Source organism: Lepisosteus oculatus, chromosome 10, assembly GCF_040954835.1.
Source record: "Lepisosteus oculatus isolate fLepOcu1 chromosome 10, fLepOcu1.hap2, whole genome shotgun sequence".
Classification (NCBI taxonomy): domain Eukaryota; kingdom Metazoa; phylum Chordata; class Actinopteri; order Semionotiformes; family Lepisosteidae; genus Lepisosteus; species Lepisosteus oculatus.
The window spans coordinates 40,279,207-40,294,787 of record NC_090705.1 but is presented as its reverse complement, the minus strand read 5'-3'; the positions used below and the strand labels follow the sequence as shown (position 1 = coordinate 40,294,787).

The following is a 15,581-nucleotide window of genomic DNA, read 5'->3' as shown; positions in this document are numbered from 1 at the left end:
TTTAGCTCAGATGCGTTACAGGACATCATCATGATAAATATTTCAAGTCATTCTTCTAGATCTAGATATCTGTATAACTTTTTTTAGATTTAGAGTGAAGCAAAGACATGATAAAGCAGAAGGACCACAGTATTACCCTTTGATCTCATTTAGAGGAAAAGAAACAATCTAGCAAATCTGCGAAATAGTATATGTTCAAAATCAGTAAAGACATTATCAGAGTAAAGACTGTCTGCATTGCACAGGAATAAGAATGAAACATAAAAAAATGCTCTTATACATGGGCCAGAGATGGTCCTCGAACAAGACTTGCTTAAGAAGGTGGGTTGTACTCGTGGTTGAAATGCAGATGTTTGTAAAAACGTCAGATTTATTAAACCAACACCATTCCTTTCCGCTGCAGTGTGGGTCTTGTTTATTGCATTGATACAAGCATTAAATATATGGCTAGTGCAGACCTTCTTACAATCCCAATTAAAGATGTGGTCTGTTTTCCCCAATGATTACGTTACACAAGGGTTTAAAATCATTAAAAGCTCCTCAGCAATCATAATTGTTCAACATATAGATGTGCAATAGAGATGCTTAATGAGGAGACTATACACCATTTTTAAATCAAAATAGGTGAAAAATTCAAAACGGCACCCTTCACTCAGAAAAGACTACAACATTTCGACATACAATACTTGTGGGCCATGGGATTTGAGTTTCACTCTGGCTTTTCAGCAGAAAACATTTTCCCTTTAAATCAAATTTGTTACAAAAAAAATTAAACTGACGCCTCTGCTACTTGCTACATTATAATACTTCATATAAATTAACAAAGCAACAACAGTGAGAAATTTGGATTACTTTATACAATTTTGTTAGTTCACAATATTAAATTTCCGTGTTAATAATACCTCATATATAAATGTCCTTCTTTTTTTATATTATTTGTAGCATTGCACCCCAACCCCCCTCTGTTCTGGGGTCATTTTCCTCCGTTTCCATCACACGGTGCTGCTACAGTACACCAACGCTTCTGAGCCGCGAGTCTGAACTCTTAACTGATTTGGGCGGTGTTGTTCCACGTCTCCTTTTCGTTGTGTCTTGGGGGAAAAAAAACGAGCCGCCGTTTCTGTGGAGACTGCTGAAAGCCGGCGATGACGTGTAATTTCTGCTGTGGCCGAGGGGGTGCGGGTTTCAGGCGTACATCAGCAGCAGCCGGACTGTGCTACAGTTCTCCTGGCAGCAGCGGCCGTTTTGGATGAGGTAAAGGGTGCTTAAACACCAGTACAATCTAGCTTACACCAGTGTCGGCATGTGTGCAGTGCAAGAAAGAAGACACAGGGAGTGTCTACTGCCCGGTGATGGCCTGCCCTTCGCTGTCCCTGTCAGAGACCGACTCCCCCTGCTGGGCCGTCCCCCTCCCCCACCCCGCCCTGTCCCTGGGCAGCCAGCGTCATCGGCGCGGGCAGAATGTGGGCTTGATGCACCTTCCGTTGGACAGGACCAGGTTGGCGGGACAGTGGCACCCAGCCACGCAAGGTTTGGGACAGGGGCCGATCTCGTTCCAGTTCTCACACGTCTTCGTGCACCCCGGGCCACAGGTGTCGTACACCGCTCCGTGCTTGCACTGGGTGGCTGGAAAGGCAGAAGGACACCGAATCAGACTTTTGAGGGAGGGGAGGGAGAGAGAAAGAGAGTGAGAGAGCCCATCGTGCGGTGGGTCGGTAGGCCTGGAAAAAAAACGAACAAACTGGGAATTATCGGTGATCAAACATATCAGCTGTGTGATAGTTGAACTAGGGAGCTGCGTCAGCAGGCGTAGGCTGCAGAGGAACTAGTAAAGCTTTGCTGAAAAGAGAAGGAAAGAAACAACGTTTTGGCACCCGAAGAAGGCTCTACAGCCGAACCATTTTGTCTCCTTCTCTTTTCAGCATGGAATAAACCTTTACTTTTCCCATTTCTACAGGCATATTTTTGTTTTAACTGCTAAATGTTTCAGAAAATGTACCAAATACTGTAAATGTAAAGAATTTTCCCTCTATTATTAAAGTTATTGCAAGTGTAAAGAAACAAGATCACTGTAGTGAAATTATAGCTTACCGGGTACTAGAATTCCTTTTTTCATTCTTTTAACATCTTGTCTTTATTACTTTTCTAAATGCAGCACTACTGTACTCTCATAAAGTTAATTACAGAGGGCTTTTATTAAAGGTTTATTTCACAGCACTACATAAACTATACCATACACAGGCCTTACTCTCACGGTGGGACTACACACAAAATACAAAATGCTTTCCTGCATAATTAATGCTAACCCATGATGCACTGCTACAAAAACTTGTTAACTCTGTTAACTAAGCTGTGCCTTCGCTACACAGACTGATGCAGCTCAGGCGACGTAGATCAAGATGAAGATGCGCAAATGTGTGCCTGCATTTACTTCCCTACTTGCACACCGAGCAGAGAGGTGATTTGGGTCAGCAAATGCAGGAAAAGTGGTCACTGATAATTTTGCATGAATAGGTGAAACTGCAAATGTAGAATTCACAAATATCAAGCTCTTACTGTATAAAGCTCACCTTGTGGACTTCCCTTTGAGTATCTCTCTCACAACCCTTTCTACCACCCCATCCACACCCTTGTAGCAGCTCCCTGGCTCATTCCTCATGAAACTGAAGGGGGGGTTCACTCAGCCTCTTCCTTAAGAACAGGGCGCCATTCTCTCAGCTGGGCACGTTCTCCCAAATAACCTCTAACCCATTCGTTCCCTCTATCGCATTCTAACCAAACTACTGAATAGAAATTGGTAACTTGCAACTCGTATTGATATTATTGGAGAGCAGTACCAAAAAGGTCTAAGATGTGCCGAGATGAGCAGAGAAAGTACCCATATATATTAACTTGTTTCGCTAAAATCGGCTAAATTATGGATTTTTTTGGACTGTAAGGTTTGTTTTGCTGCTAACGATCGTAGTGGATGCCAAGAAAGACCCAGCCGCGGGCACCTATCTTACCCATGCAGCTCTGTTGGGGTTTCCAGTGCACCACTATGCCCTCTCTCTCACAGGCCCGGCTGTAGGCTATGAACGATTCGCAGTAGCAGTTCTTGTGGACTGGGCACTCGCACATGTCTGTAACACAGGACCTGAGGAGAGGAATCACAGGAGAAACACTGCTTCAGGACTTGGTCACAAAAACATGGGTTGAGTGTATTGAGCAAAGTTCTATTTTTATTTTTCAACAAAATGACATTATTCAAAAATAAGGAACTTGTCCAGATTGACCTATATGTTCTAAAGTAGTCTGATGAAGGACGGTTACAGTAACTAAAAAAAAAACAATACAAATAATCTTTAATACCTTGATACTACTTCACTGTTTGAGAAACTGCATTTAGTTTCTTGAGCGGAGTTCGACCAATTCAGCTAAGGTTTTTAATTGTAGAATCCATTTAAGGTATTCTTCCGAAAACGTAAACAAGATCAATAATGAAGGGAATAAAAACACAAGCAACAATTCAGATAACAATAAAGGGAGACAGCGGTCATGGGAAAAAAAAAAACTTTCAATGGTCCTTAGACACAGAACATGAACCATCAAACACGTCAAACACATCCACGTTATGATCGAAAAGATCACCACTTAGCAAGCTTGTCTGTGTAATGGAGTTCACGGCCTGCACTAAACCTGTGTGAAAATCCATTCATTTGCTTGTAAAAAGCAGGGTGTGCATAAGAACAATGAATAAATCATGTTAGGCTGAAGAATTTGTTTCCATTCTTTGCGATTGCGGGCCTCTCCTTAAATGTGTTCACCAGCGCAAAGCAAGACGGAAAGGTAATGCCATAACGTCTGACACACGCTGAGAAGATTTCGGCTCAGAGTCCAAAGTTAAGCATTTATTTTATAGACTGAGTGCTGCCAGTTACAAAGCGGAGATGAAATCAGCCAGTGACATAGTCATGGAAACACAGCTCCAGAAAGGCTTCGCTTTTTTAAAAACAAGACAGCCGGAGAGCCAGAGTCCAGGTTAATGATTTCCACAAACCTCGGCTCTCTCTGAACACTTGATGGGTTTTATTGCGTTGTCCAAAAATGGCCTCCCCAGTTTACTTAAAAAAAACAGAACTTCTCCAAAACATGGTTTCATTGTAAGCTTAATTCTGGGAGGCATTAATAATGCAACAAGTATTGTAACCACAGCATTTGCTGCAATTGTAATGGCTCTTAATATGATAAGCTGCATACAAAGCAATGACAGTCATATCTTTATTTCCTTTACTCTTTGTTTCAATCTTTAATTTTTGAAAATTAAACTTGCCCTTGAGGTAGTTTTTAACTGTCATGCATAGATAGTTTTTAAATCTTTTTTTTTTTCAAAATCCTACTTCTGAATGCCAGGGCACTTTAATACAAACCAACTGGTGACTCAAATAAGCAGCTGACATCATTCTTTTCCCAGCTTCTTGGCTCATGTTTGTCCCAGCGCCCTGCTACGCTAGAGCTATCTGAGCTGGTAAGCACACAACACAAAATGAGCTCAGTAAGAGGTACAGGCCAAGCCGAGACAAGGGTAGTTTCCTGGTGTATCCTACTACAACGACACATCAGTTGAGAACAGGCACGTCCCAAACAGAAAAACATACTTGGGAAGTGTCGTAAAGTTTAGACAACAGTGTTCAAATATTGTGAAACAATATGGCCAGAAAGTCATGGAAATGACTGAAAATGAATTTGATAAAACAGAGCTGGGGTACCGGGATTGGTACTGTACCAATAGGCATGTTGTGGGGAAAACAAATGATTCCGAATTCTGAAATGTGTTTATTTTCTTGACAGGTACCACAGCATGAAAAAAGACCCAGGGGTTCAGTCCTGCTTGGCTGGCTGACCTTTACTCTGCTCTCCCCTTGACTGGCCATTAATACAATGCAGCTGGAAACTGCCTTCCAGACTTCCCCTTGAACCCGGGTCTGGCTCCTCACTGCGCCGTGGGTGGCTTGTCTGTTACTGCGCCTCTGTTACTGCCTCGTTTTGTGCTCTTTAACCTCCACTCATCGCTTTTCCTTCTAGACCGCAAAGGAAGGGCTGACTGAACACCAACATCTTAAAGCTTCTCTCTGGGAAAATGCCTTGGAGACACTGCGCAAGAACAGAAGATAAACAGCGCATAAGAGCAACACGATATGAGTATTTAACCCCTTAGCGCGGAACTGGCAGAATAATGAAAGGTTTTTCACATTTCGAGAAAAATATTATCGCTCTGGAGACAGTACAATAGGAGAGAGACCATGCCTGTCCTGGAGGGAATGTTATACTCGAACAGATGAAAGGAACTGAATCTTCTTTCGCCTGGAACTGAGAAGACTATGTGGACACTTGATTCACATCTTTAAAACGCTGAGAGACATCAGCCAAGGCAGCACAGGGGACGTCCCAAGGTCAGCAGCAACACAATAAGCCAGAGAAAAAGTACGCTTAGGCCAATTCCGGATAGATAAATAGCAGACACTTTGTTGTCCACCTCTCAATTAATGGGCTTGAATCTGACTCTATGCTATCCTTTAGGAATGGCATAGGTCGAAATTCTTAGGACACTAAAGCTACATACAACCCAATAAGCAAGTGGGCCAAATGTTCTGATCTAATTTGTACTTTTACTTAACTTATCTCATACTTTAAATATCATTTGTAGTGTCAAAGGCCTGAAGGGTGGGTTTGGAATGCTACATTGAAGAGTTAATGTATCAGCTGAAAGCAATTTAATGGATCAGGCTACCTACAAATTGTTGTATAAATCAGGATAGTTTGAAAAACAATCGAGTTCTTTAATGATGCAAAGTAAAGACTGGATTGCACAGCCGAAAAATAAAATGTCCAACTCTGAACCCAGCACCGCACTGTACTAAAATTCCTGACTTCCTGGACTAAAAAGTCCCTATAATGTAAACATCATGTAGAATCGTTTTGTAACTCCTCAAGGCCCTCATGATCTGTTTTTGGTTTGATTTCCTTCCCATCTGCAATTTTTTTTTTTTTTTAAGGAGGTCAGAAGCGAAGCTTGTGCTTTTGTTTTTTTTCCCCACTCCCCAGCAGCCTATATCTGTCAAAAAGCATTTCATTCCCAAATTCCTCAGCAAAGAGGCAGCAAAACTATCCACCGGCTGCGCTGGCTGCTGTTTTCCCATTTTGTTTGCCTGTTTTGATCTCCTCTGCCGGCGGCAAAGCCCCAAGCGGATTTCGCGTCTCACCCGACACTCGTGACTGGAAGCAGGAGGATTTCACGGGGTGAGGTCACCTACGGGCCGGGTCAAAGCGCTCAGGTCGTGTCTCGGGGCTACGCCGGTACGCACGCAGCGGTAGTGGCTCACCGGTAGAAGGAGGCGAAGTCGATGGCGGAGTGGCACCTCTGGAACTCCCAGGCCTTCAGCTTCTGGCACTCGCGGTGGGCGCGGAACTTCACCTTCGCCGAACCGGGGCACAGGAGCGCCGAGGGCCGCCCGCGGGGCTGGCCGCAGACCTCGTTGGACTCCACCCGCCAGCTCTCGGCGAACTCGTCCACGTCGAACTTGAAGAGGCCGTCGCCGCCCATGAGGTCGTCGCGCCGGTGCCCGTTGTAGTTGCCGCAGAGGCCGCACAGCTTGCCCTTCAGGTGCGGCGCGGCCGTGACCTCCACGAAGCTGTCCCCGTCCCAGGTGATGTCCAGCCCTGGAAAGGCCCACGACGCGGCACGCGTTAGCACAGGACGCTCCCTTCCCTGCTCTCTCGAACCCCGGGCTCCTGCAAGACCACTGCTGGCTGTTCCACGTAGTATGAGTGGGAGCAGAGGAGTTTATCGCCAGACGTGCACGGACATCGGCCCTCTTATTCGCGCCGATCTCTCGGGACACACACAGTACAGCGGATAGCACCCCACAATGCAGACAGCACATCACAACACGGTTCCTAATCAATAAGCCCCGACTAGTTCTGTGGGTGGAGCATGAGACTCATAATCTCAGGGTAGTGGGTTCGTGTCCCACGTCGGACGTCGGGTGCAGGGTTCTCTAATAACCCATACTGGGCAGCAGCAATATGGGGGGGTGTTGGCGGCAGAAAGGCCTGGGAATCTACTTCCGGATGAGAACTCTACGGATAGTGACGGGGGAACTGTCCACAGGGTCCCGACTCGACGGCACTCAACCACTACCACCCTAATAAATAGCAACAGCCAGATCAATAAACGTTTGTGGAGGACGAGTAAAGATGTAGAAGTGAAAAACACAACAGGGCTGTCCGTGCGGACAGCTGGAGATCGTCTCAGCTAGGGACTGCGGGTTTCTGCTCTGGGTGGGGAGGCTCACCTGTGCTGGTACTCAGCTTCAGCAGGTACCCGTCCAAGTCGATGCGCATCTGTGCCGTCTCGTAGGGCAGGGCTATCCGCGTCCCGTTCCGCCTCACGGCAAGGTGCTGGTGCAGGCTGACGCTCACCCCCGCTGCGATCAGCTCCACCGACTTGGTCCAGGAGAAGGAGCGCGTCCTGCGGGCGTCGTTCTTCACCAGCACCCGGAAGCTCGCGGCTGCAGAGCAGTCCTTGGCCAGAACGTACTGGCAGGTTCCCTGGAAGTTAAAAGTCCTCCCGTCGAACGTGTTGTAGTGTGGGTCTCCAAACACCGTGCACACTCCAGGTTCTGGGAAGAGAAACGAGGCAACCGGGGGGCAATTTAGTCTTCGGTCTTCAGGAAGCGCCCTCATCAAAGCAATGCAAGGTGCTTTTGGCCTGATAAATCAGGGTACCAGACAAATCAACTTGCTACAGAAAACCTGTTAAAAGAAATACAATAAGCAAATATCGAGCACTACTACAGTTCATAGTTATTTCCCTGTGGGGTTTTTATCTTTTGTTATTGTTATTGCCTCCTAAAATACACTCCCAGCAAAAACCTCTCCCTCATTAAAAAATTAGCTAGGGTTGTTCAGATAAGCCATTGTTTACTGATCTTTTATTTTAAAAAATTACAAAACAGGAATGAATCGTCTTGAAAATGTCCAGAGCTGCAGAAAGCAATGTTTCGCACATTTTTTTTTTTTGGGGGGGGAACAAGTACTTGAAGCTTATTAATTTATTTCTTTCACAAACCGATGAATGGTTAATTAAAGGGCGCTGAAATGTTACTCATGTTTCTTTAAAAAAAATGTTCTTTTCCTGTGATTGACAGAACAGGGCACACTAAAGCTGCACCAGCACTGGGAAGTTACACTTTACACATTTTTAATTTTAGACGAGCAACTCATTTTCTTTAGGGTGTTGTTCCTTTTGTTTTCAGATTGGGCTAAATTATGCAAACCTTAATCAGGAATTCACTGATGACTTTTAAAAAGGAATTATCATTGACATAATTTACTAATACCATCCAACTAAGACAAAAATATTTTTGAAATGGCAGTAAGATGATTATGTGCAAAATTGGGGGGAAAATCAAATCATACCTTATTATTAATTAATTCAAAAATAAAATAAATAGCAAATAATTCAATTAATAGAAAATGTTGTTGTTGTTGTTGTTGTTGTTGTTATGTTAGGTATAACACAGTACTGTTTCCTGTCTTTTCAACTAGAAATAAATTCAAATTCATAAAAGATATGTGAAAATACATTCCCTTACCAATACTTTTGAGAAATGTGTCTCGATATATTTCAAACAGGACTGATGAAAAGACTGGTTTATAACTCCTAGTAAGCGTAAAGCAAATATTCAGGTTTCCTATTTCTGAACTCAACAGGTAGCAGCCCTGAAAGAGCTTCTCATTTCGTAGCCTTGGCACAAGGGAAGAGGCAACAGTCACTACCAGCAGTTTTGAAGAAGGAATAAGAAGAAATAATAACTTACTCACTTTCAGTGCAAATAGGGCAGCAGCCATTCCTGTTGAGAATCTTACCCTAAGAGAAGCAAGAGTTACAGACATTAAAGAACATCACCTTTACTCAGCTTAGAAACCAGAGAAAGGTCAATGGGTGCCACTTGTTTCAACCTCCCTCAGAGGCTGACCTTGGGTCTCTGGGCACCCCCAGTCCTCCAGCGTCCCCTTCCAAACAAAGAGATTGTGTTCTTTGAGGTTCCGTGCTTGTGAATAAGAATAATTGGTTGTTGTATTCTAAATATAGGTGGCCATGATGAGGTAACTCTTCATCCTTTCATCAAAGTGTACTTGTTTCAGGGAAGCTGTCAGGAGGAATGCTATATAACTTCAGCCGAGCTTTGATTCAATTACAGCCCAAAGACTAAGCTAGTTGAGATCTTGACTTAAGACACCAGAAGAAATACTGGGTCAAAGTTTCTACAGCTGAAGGCACTGTAATGGTACTTCTTTATTTCTTTGGTCATTTTGCTGTGCTTGCTTCATTTAAAACAGTTTTTGAAACCATTTGTTTAAATGATTAAATCCTAAAAAAAGAACACAAGAAAAATTGAGCAGATGTGAAACATCTACCATATACCATATATCTACATATATACCATAACACTTTGTGGGTAATTATGAATGCATGTTTAATTAATAATGTTTTTGTTTTTGAAATGTCAGCATTACAAACTAGAAATGTGTTACTATAGATAGTTACAGTTAAAAGCAAATAAGTTTCTACCATTGCATACTATAAATATATTATTGATAAAGCAAGAACACATTCAATTATTACTTACATTTGGGCAGCTCTCAATTGGGATGCACTCTTTCTTGTGACACTCTATTTTTCCCTTGATGCATGAGCAGAGAGTGCAGTTTACCGACGGCCACATTTCGCCTTCCTGAAAGACACAGACAAAAAGACACAACGTAACTTCTCAAGCTTGTATCACCACAGTACAATTTTCAATTTCTGGAACAGGCTTGGTGGCTCATGATCATCATTCAGCCCCCCAGCTGCACAGTATGCTAGATGACAAGTCAGTGCCTTTTATACACATAGCACAATTTCTTTGCGTGTGTGTCGCATAAAAAGGGGGTAATTCAGAAAAATGTTTCCTTAACATTTAACATGATAATATAGACCCCTTGGTGTTTAAATTATTTCTTATTAAAAATGTCTTCCTCTTTTTGTTCTCTTAAGAAGAATTGGGCATATCATTACGCCTTTCAGACAGCTTATTCCAAACTGAATAATTAAAATGTTTCAAAACCAGTTCCTTGGGGACTAAAGCATAAAAGATTAGCAGAGCAGATAGAAACCTCTCTATCGTGCAGTTGGATGACATAATTCTTGTCCGTGCGTTTATTTTTTTTTGTGGGTTACGAAAAACAGCATTTGCCTCAAGAATGCAAAATGACAGTCTGTCAACGGGGAAAACTTGGAAATCTGTCCCAATCCCCAGTCTGTACAGAAAGCCCCCAACACGTACATGTATTCATCTCAAAAGGGTCAGGTAAAAAAAAAAAGTCTGCTTTGTGCGTGCAGTGCCTACACCTGCTTACCCTATAGATCTTATTCTTGAGTCGGCAGTATTTGACGTCCTCCACCTTCACATAAGACACACACTCCTCACAGCACTGCTCTTCGCCGCCATGACAACTGCCAGGCCGGGAGCACCTCTTCCTGCACAGCACCGAGGAGTTCTGGGATTGAAGGACAACGCCAGGTCGATTAGTGCCGCGCGAGGCTTGTCGAACGCAAGCAGAACTTCTACCTTTGTCCTGCTTCCACACACATTTCAAAGACCCACGTCGCCTAGTTCCTTACATTTGCTGGTGCCAGTGGGAATGAGACAAACACAACACAAAGAGGCCCCGGAAGATCGTCTGTCTCAACCCAACCAGTTTCTTCGTCCTGTGGAACCTGCTGCACGGTGACCTGTGATCAGTTTCAGTCCGCTTAAAAAATATTTATACACCCAACACAAAATTTGTGCAACAGGGCATTGACAGTTACAGCTGCTTTTATTATAGTACTGAAATAATCTTCAGTCGCAACAGGCAGACGGTTTGGTTATTTTTAAACGTTTTCTAAACGTTCGTGTAAATCACAAGAGAAACCCCCAATTAATCCCCAGTTCTGATAATATACCATATTCGGGTAAAAAAAACCCAATGGAAACAAGCCTAACCAGAGCAAAGTGACCTGCCTGATGACAGAAACCAGAAGGCAGATTAAATATAAGCTGGAGGGTTTTGTAGACAGTATGTTGCGCACAGATCGGTCTTACTTTTGGTCTGGAAAACAGATTGTCAGATTATGACATTATTAACGTCTTGCATTCCCCTCTCCCCACACACAACAGATGTGCTGTATAACATCATGAGAGTTAGAGTGACTTCCAGTCCATGAAATGAAACAAATACGTTTTTATGAGGTATTTTACTTTTGATTCCAACGAACAACAAAGGATGTTACTCCTAGGCCATCAACTCAGATCCTTCACCTGTCACTGAGATGCAGACACAAATCCACAAATATGGAGTGCATTCACAACAAAGGAGAAACTAAGGTAGGTAACCGTAGACATAAATCACGTTATGTTATACGAAGTTATGGAGGCAATTAGAGTTAACATAACTACATACAATTTACAGCACTAGTGAGGTTCGTTTAGAATATTGTGCACAATTGTGGTCGCCACGTAACAGAAAGTATGTTGCTGCTCTGGAATCAGTCCATAGAAGAGCAACCAGATACATTCAAGAGCTTTCAGATGATATCCCACACAGACAGGCTGAAGGAAGTAAGCCTTGGTAGTCTTGAGGACAGAACGGGACAGGGGGACCTGAAAGATTCTTCCGAATGATCTGCAGGCAAGTGCATTTAAAACAGAAACTAGAAGGCATTTCTTTACCGAAAGGGTTGTGGAAGAATTGAAGAGGCTACCCAGCCATGTGGCGGTATCTGAAACTGTTGATTCTTTCAAGAAATGGGTGGATAGGATCCAAATGGACCGGATGGGCAAATGGCCTCCTGTTGTTTGTCTTCTTTAATATGTTCTTATGAGTTATAATAAAAAGTACTAAATCACTTTTCTGTTCACCAGAGGAGATTACAATGGGACTTTATACAAGTAGTTAAAATCCCGAAAAATACAGAATCAAGCCAATGGACTGTGGAATGTCTGTAATGAATTAAACAGCTGATACCACAAGAGGAAATTATGAGGCAATGGATTCGCTGCCGAAAAACAGGGAGCACTTCTTTAAATAAAGATTCAGTGGTATCTGGAGCAAATGTGTTAATATCACCGTGTGATCCTTCAGAATATATCTGGATGAGATCCTCAACAAGGTATAAATATCCAAGTAAGCAAGACAGGCCAAAATAGCCTCCAATCATTTGGTATTCAAGACTTGTAATATTTTTATATTTGCAGCATTGGAAAAAGGAGCACCATCTTTTAGAATACATATTCCATTTGACAGAAAAATTAAATGAAAAGATAAGCACAATAAGAGATCTGGTATTCCATCTCACCTTGCAGGTGCATGAGGTACAGTTGTCAAATTTAAAGGATTCTCCGTTTTCATAAACTTCACTGTGGAACAGGCAGCTTCCAGGTGAAAGATCAAATACGTTCCTTTGACCTACAACACACAAAGCAAACACACAAATTTGTGGTTAATTCCAGTTGCTACACAAAACCACCGGGCGTATTTCCTTGAATCCTGAAGGCAGCCTCTTCCTTAACTTTAAATGTTAAGAATCGCACAGCTCCGTATTGCTCAGATCCACTGTAGTCTCGAACTCGGATTCAGGAAAAATCGCTATTGCACAACCATCAGAAACTGCTCAATCTGGATATCATTGGTTTTTTTTTAATCCAAGCCACCCCCTTCAATTATTTAATTTCAATGTTTCCCCCCAACAAGACAGGGAAGAAAACTAAAGTGGTTGTGTCTTCCAACATGGCCACTTTGACACCTCCCCTTCCCAGCTGACATTCTAACATCCAGATGTCGATCAAATGTCTGTAGAGGGTGTTTCACTCTTACAGTGCTTTGGGTTTGACCTTTCAGAGTCCAAAGAGCAAACAAACAAAAAAAAACGATATTTTACAGGGGTTACAAGTTTCCAGAGAAATGATGAAAGGCTGGCAAATGATAACGTAATCTTTGTAAACGTGTATATTCTGTTACAGATGGACTAAGTGACTCAAGGTCGCGGTGCAAACGAAAAGAAAACACTGAACACAGAGCAGAGAATTACCGAGACACCTGGCGCAGCACTGTCCTGGTGGTGTGTGGCTGAGGTGAGGGGGACAGGAAAGAATGGGACACACTTCCTTCACGCACAGAGTCCGACCTCCCTGACAGGAAACACAGCGGTTTAACGTTCAAGATCCTCGACTCCAGCTCGCTTGACAGAATTTCCGTTAGGGTACTGCAGTTCTCCAAACACTTTCACACAGAGTTGACGCAGGCTGCAGCCCACCTCAAGGTTTTATGCAAGTCAAACTGACATTTTAACTCCTTGCGTACAACAATAATCGCACAGCACAAGGAGTGAGACCGTATCTCCTGTTAGTGACCGAATTAAGCAAGATAAAATGATGTTCACTTTGTGGCTGAGAAGCAATGACGACCTATGACTTACACCTAAAATGGGATGGATCTCAGGTTATGTCAGTAGAACAGATGGAAAAGATTGGCTCATTTAATGGACTAGAGGGTACATTTACATTGAGTATGGAAGGAAATTGGTGACAGTTTACTAAATAATGTCCCAAAAATGAAAACAATTAAAATAAAACTATTAGAAAAGTAGCTCTTCTTCTGATGCAAGACCAGGACCCCATTATTACAAAGACATGACCTATATTTTTTTTCAAAACAATATTAAGAAAAACTGGAATGAGTTAAATAAAAATAAATACATGCACAACTAAATTTGTGCTACGCTAGGAAACAAATCGCTGTATTTTCAATTACACCAAAAAATCTGGAAACAATCAGAACAGATTTAGTAGGGCCACAGGAAATAAAAAGAGATCTTGTAAATGACATGCAGCTTTGATTTATGTAAAGGATTTCTCTTCCAAGATGCAGAATGTCTGACATGGCTGAGAAAACTAGAAAAACAAGAACTGATGGATGGATGCTGTATATTTTGATGTAAAAACTAATGGAAAAAGAAATACGTCGGAGATTAATATACTTTGGTATAGATTTGTGGGAAAGGAACAGAACAGTTAGTTTTGGCCACAGAATTGATTCAAAACAGAAGGTAATCATTAATGGAAACCTTTCAATCTGGAAACTTGTCAGCAGTGGGGTTCCTCAGGGTTGACTATTGGGGACATTTGTATATATTAATAGAATAACTATAAATCATTTGAGAGAGGACATGACAAAAGCATGGCAAGTGCTCAGTTTAAATTATTAAAAGAACATGATTGTTAACTACTAAAATAATCAAATTTAGAAATCATGGAAACTTGACTAGGACTATGGTTTATGTGAATGTATGTTACGATCTTGTTCTAAGTTAGTAATTTATTCTATAGCCTTTTTACACAATTGGGAATCAAAATAATAAAAAAGAGAATCTATATGTATTTTCTAGCTGATGCACAAAAAAGTTTGACAAGACATCTGTGAGTGTCAGTGACACTATACACTTGGAGGAGAAGAGCAGCAGGCAAACTCAGAGTTGCCTTACAGCATGTTCCAGCTCATTTATAAATACAAAAGACAATAGGTTAAACATAACAGTACCCAATTACTTTTACAGGCCTTCTTGTACTAAATGATGAGTAAGAACATTAGTTAACTTAACATTAAGTTAACTGAAGTTTCCTAAGTCTGGCTTTTGAGAATATGAACCTCTTCTGTTGTTTTACACTGCTCCTTCTCCTTGCAACTCTAGGCACTGCTTATTGAAATAACAGTGTTACTGAGCATCTTTTTGAAAGGGTTAAAAAAATGTACCAAAGGGTGGTGGTAATAAATTTACAATGCGAAAAGACCAGAGACTAGACTACATGGGTTTGCTTTTTGTTAAGGAAACAATTCTGTCAGTGCTGTACGAAATAAATTAGGATCTTGAACAACAAGTACAACAGAGTAGATCACGGTCAAATGTCTGGTACAAGACATCATTTCTGGACTGTCAGTTTAGTGAATAATAAGCTCAAGGGGGAAATTAAATGAAGTACATTTTTATTACAGCAAGGTCTCAGAACATCACTGGGAAACGTGCTCTCCTCTTTTTGTACTCGTTTGTGTTGCTGAGAGTGTTTGTTAAGGTGATAAGAGTATAAAGGTGCGTGTTACACTGCAGAAAACCAGGGACTGAGACGGACAGGGCTCGGAGACGTCTGCTCCTTGTTGCGCAAGTTTTATAACAAACAGAGAATGGCAAAAACCTGCCAAGGTATCGTACTGCCAAGTACCGTAACGTAATAACCCCAAAACATAAGCGCAATAGCGTCGTAAACACAAACGTAAGCTGTGTGCCGACATGCTAGTGGGGTTTTCCCTGCACAAATTTAAAGGGGAACTACAATGCCATTTTCATACTTTGGGGTTATAAAGAATCGACATTGATGAGGGTACTTCAAACCACAATGAAAGTACTGTGCACACAGTAACCTATAAAACCTCCTGTTTACTTCATAAAACAGACAAAACTT

The 15,581-nt window shown here is 42.1% G+C and overlaps 1 protein-coding gene across 2 annotated transcripts in view; it reads right to left on the bottom strand.

Moving 5' to 3' along the window:
- Positions 1–398: 398 nt before the first annotated feature.
- LOC102683743 (BMP-binding endothelial regulator protein) overlaps positions 399–15,581 on the bottom strand; it is a 186,864-nt gene continuing 171,681 nt past the window's right edge. For both annotated transcript variants that reach the window (XM_069195204.1, XM_069195205.1), the window contains exons 9-17: positions 13,157–13,256; positions 12,425–12,534; positions 10,444–10,584; positions 9,675–9,779; positions 8,866–8,911; positions 7,335–7,661; positions 6,363–6,699; positions 3,006–3,136; positions 399–1,626 (exon numbers count right to left, since the gene is read on the bottom strand). In XM_069195204.1, the coding sequence (XP_069051305.1) occupies positions 1,445–1,626; positions 3,006–3,136; positions 6,363–6,699; positions 7,335–7,661; positions 8,866–8,911; positions 9,675–9,779; positions 10,444–10,584; positions 12,425–12,534; positions 13,157–13,256 (1,479 nt within the window). In that variant the 3' untranslated portion in view covers positions 399–1,444. The remainder of the gene's footprint in view (positions 1,627–3,005; positions 3,137–6,362; positions 6,700–7,334; positions 7,662–8,865; positions 8,912–9,674; positions 9,780–10,443; positions 10,585–12,424; positions 12,535–13,156; positions 13,257–15,581) is intronic.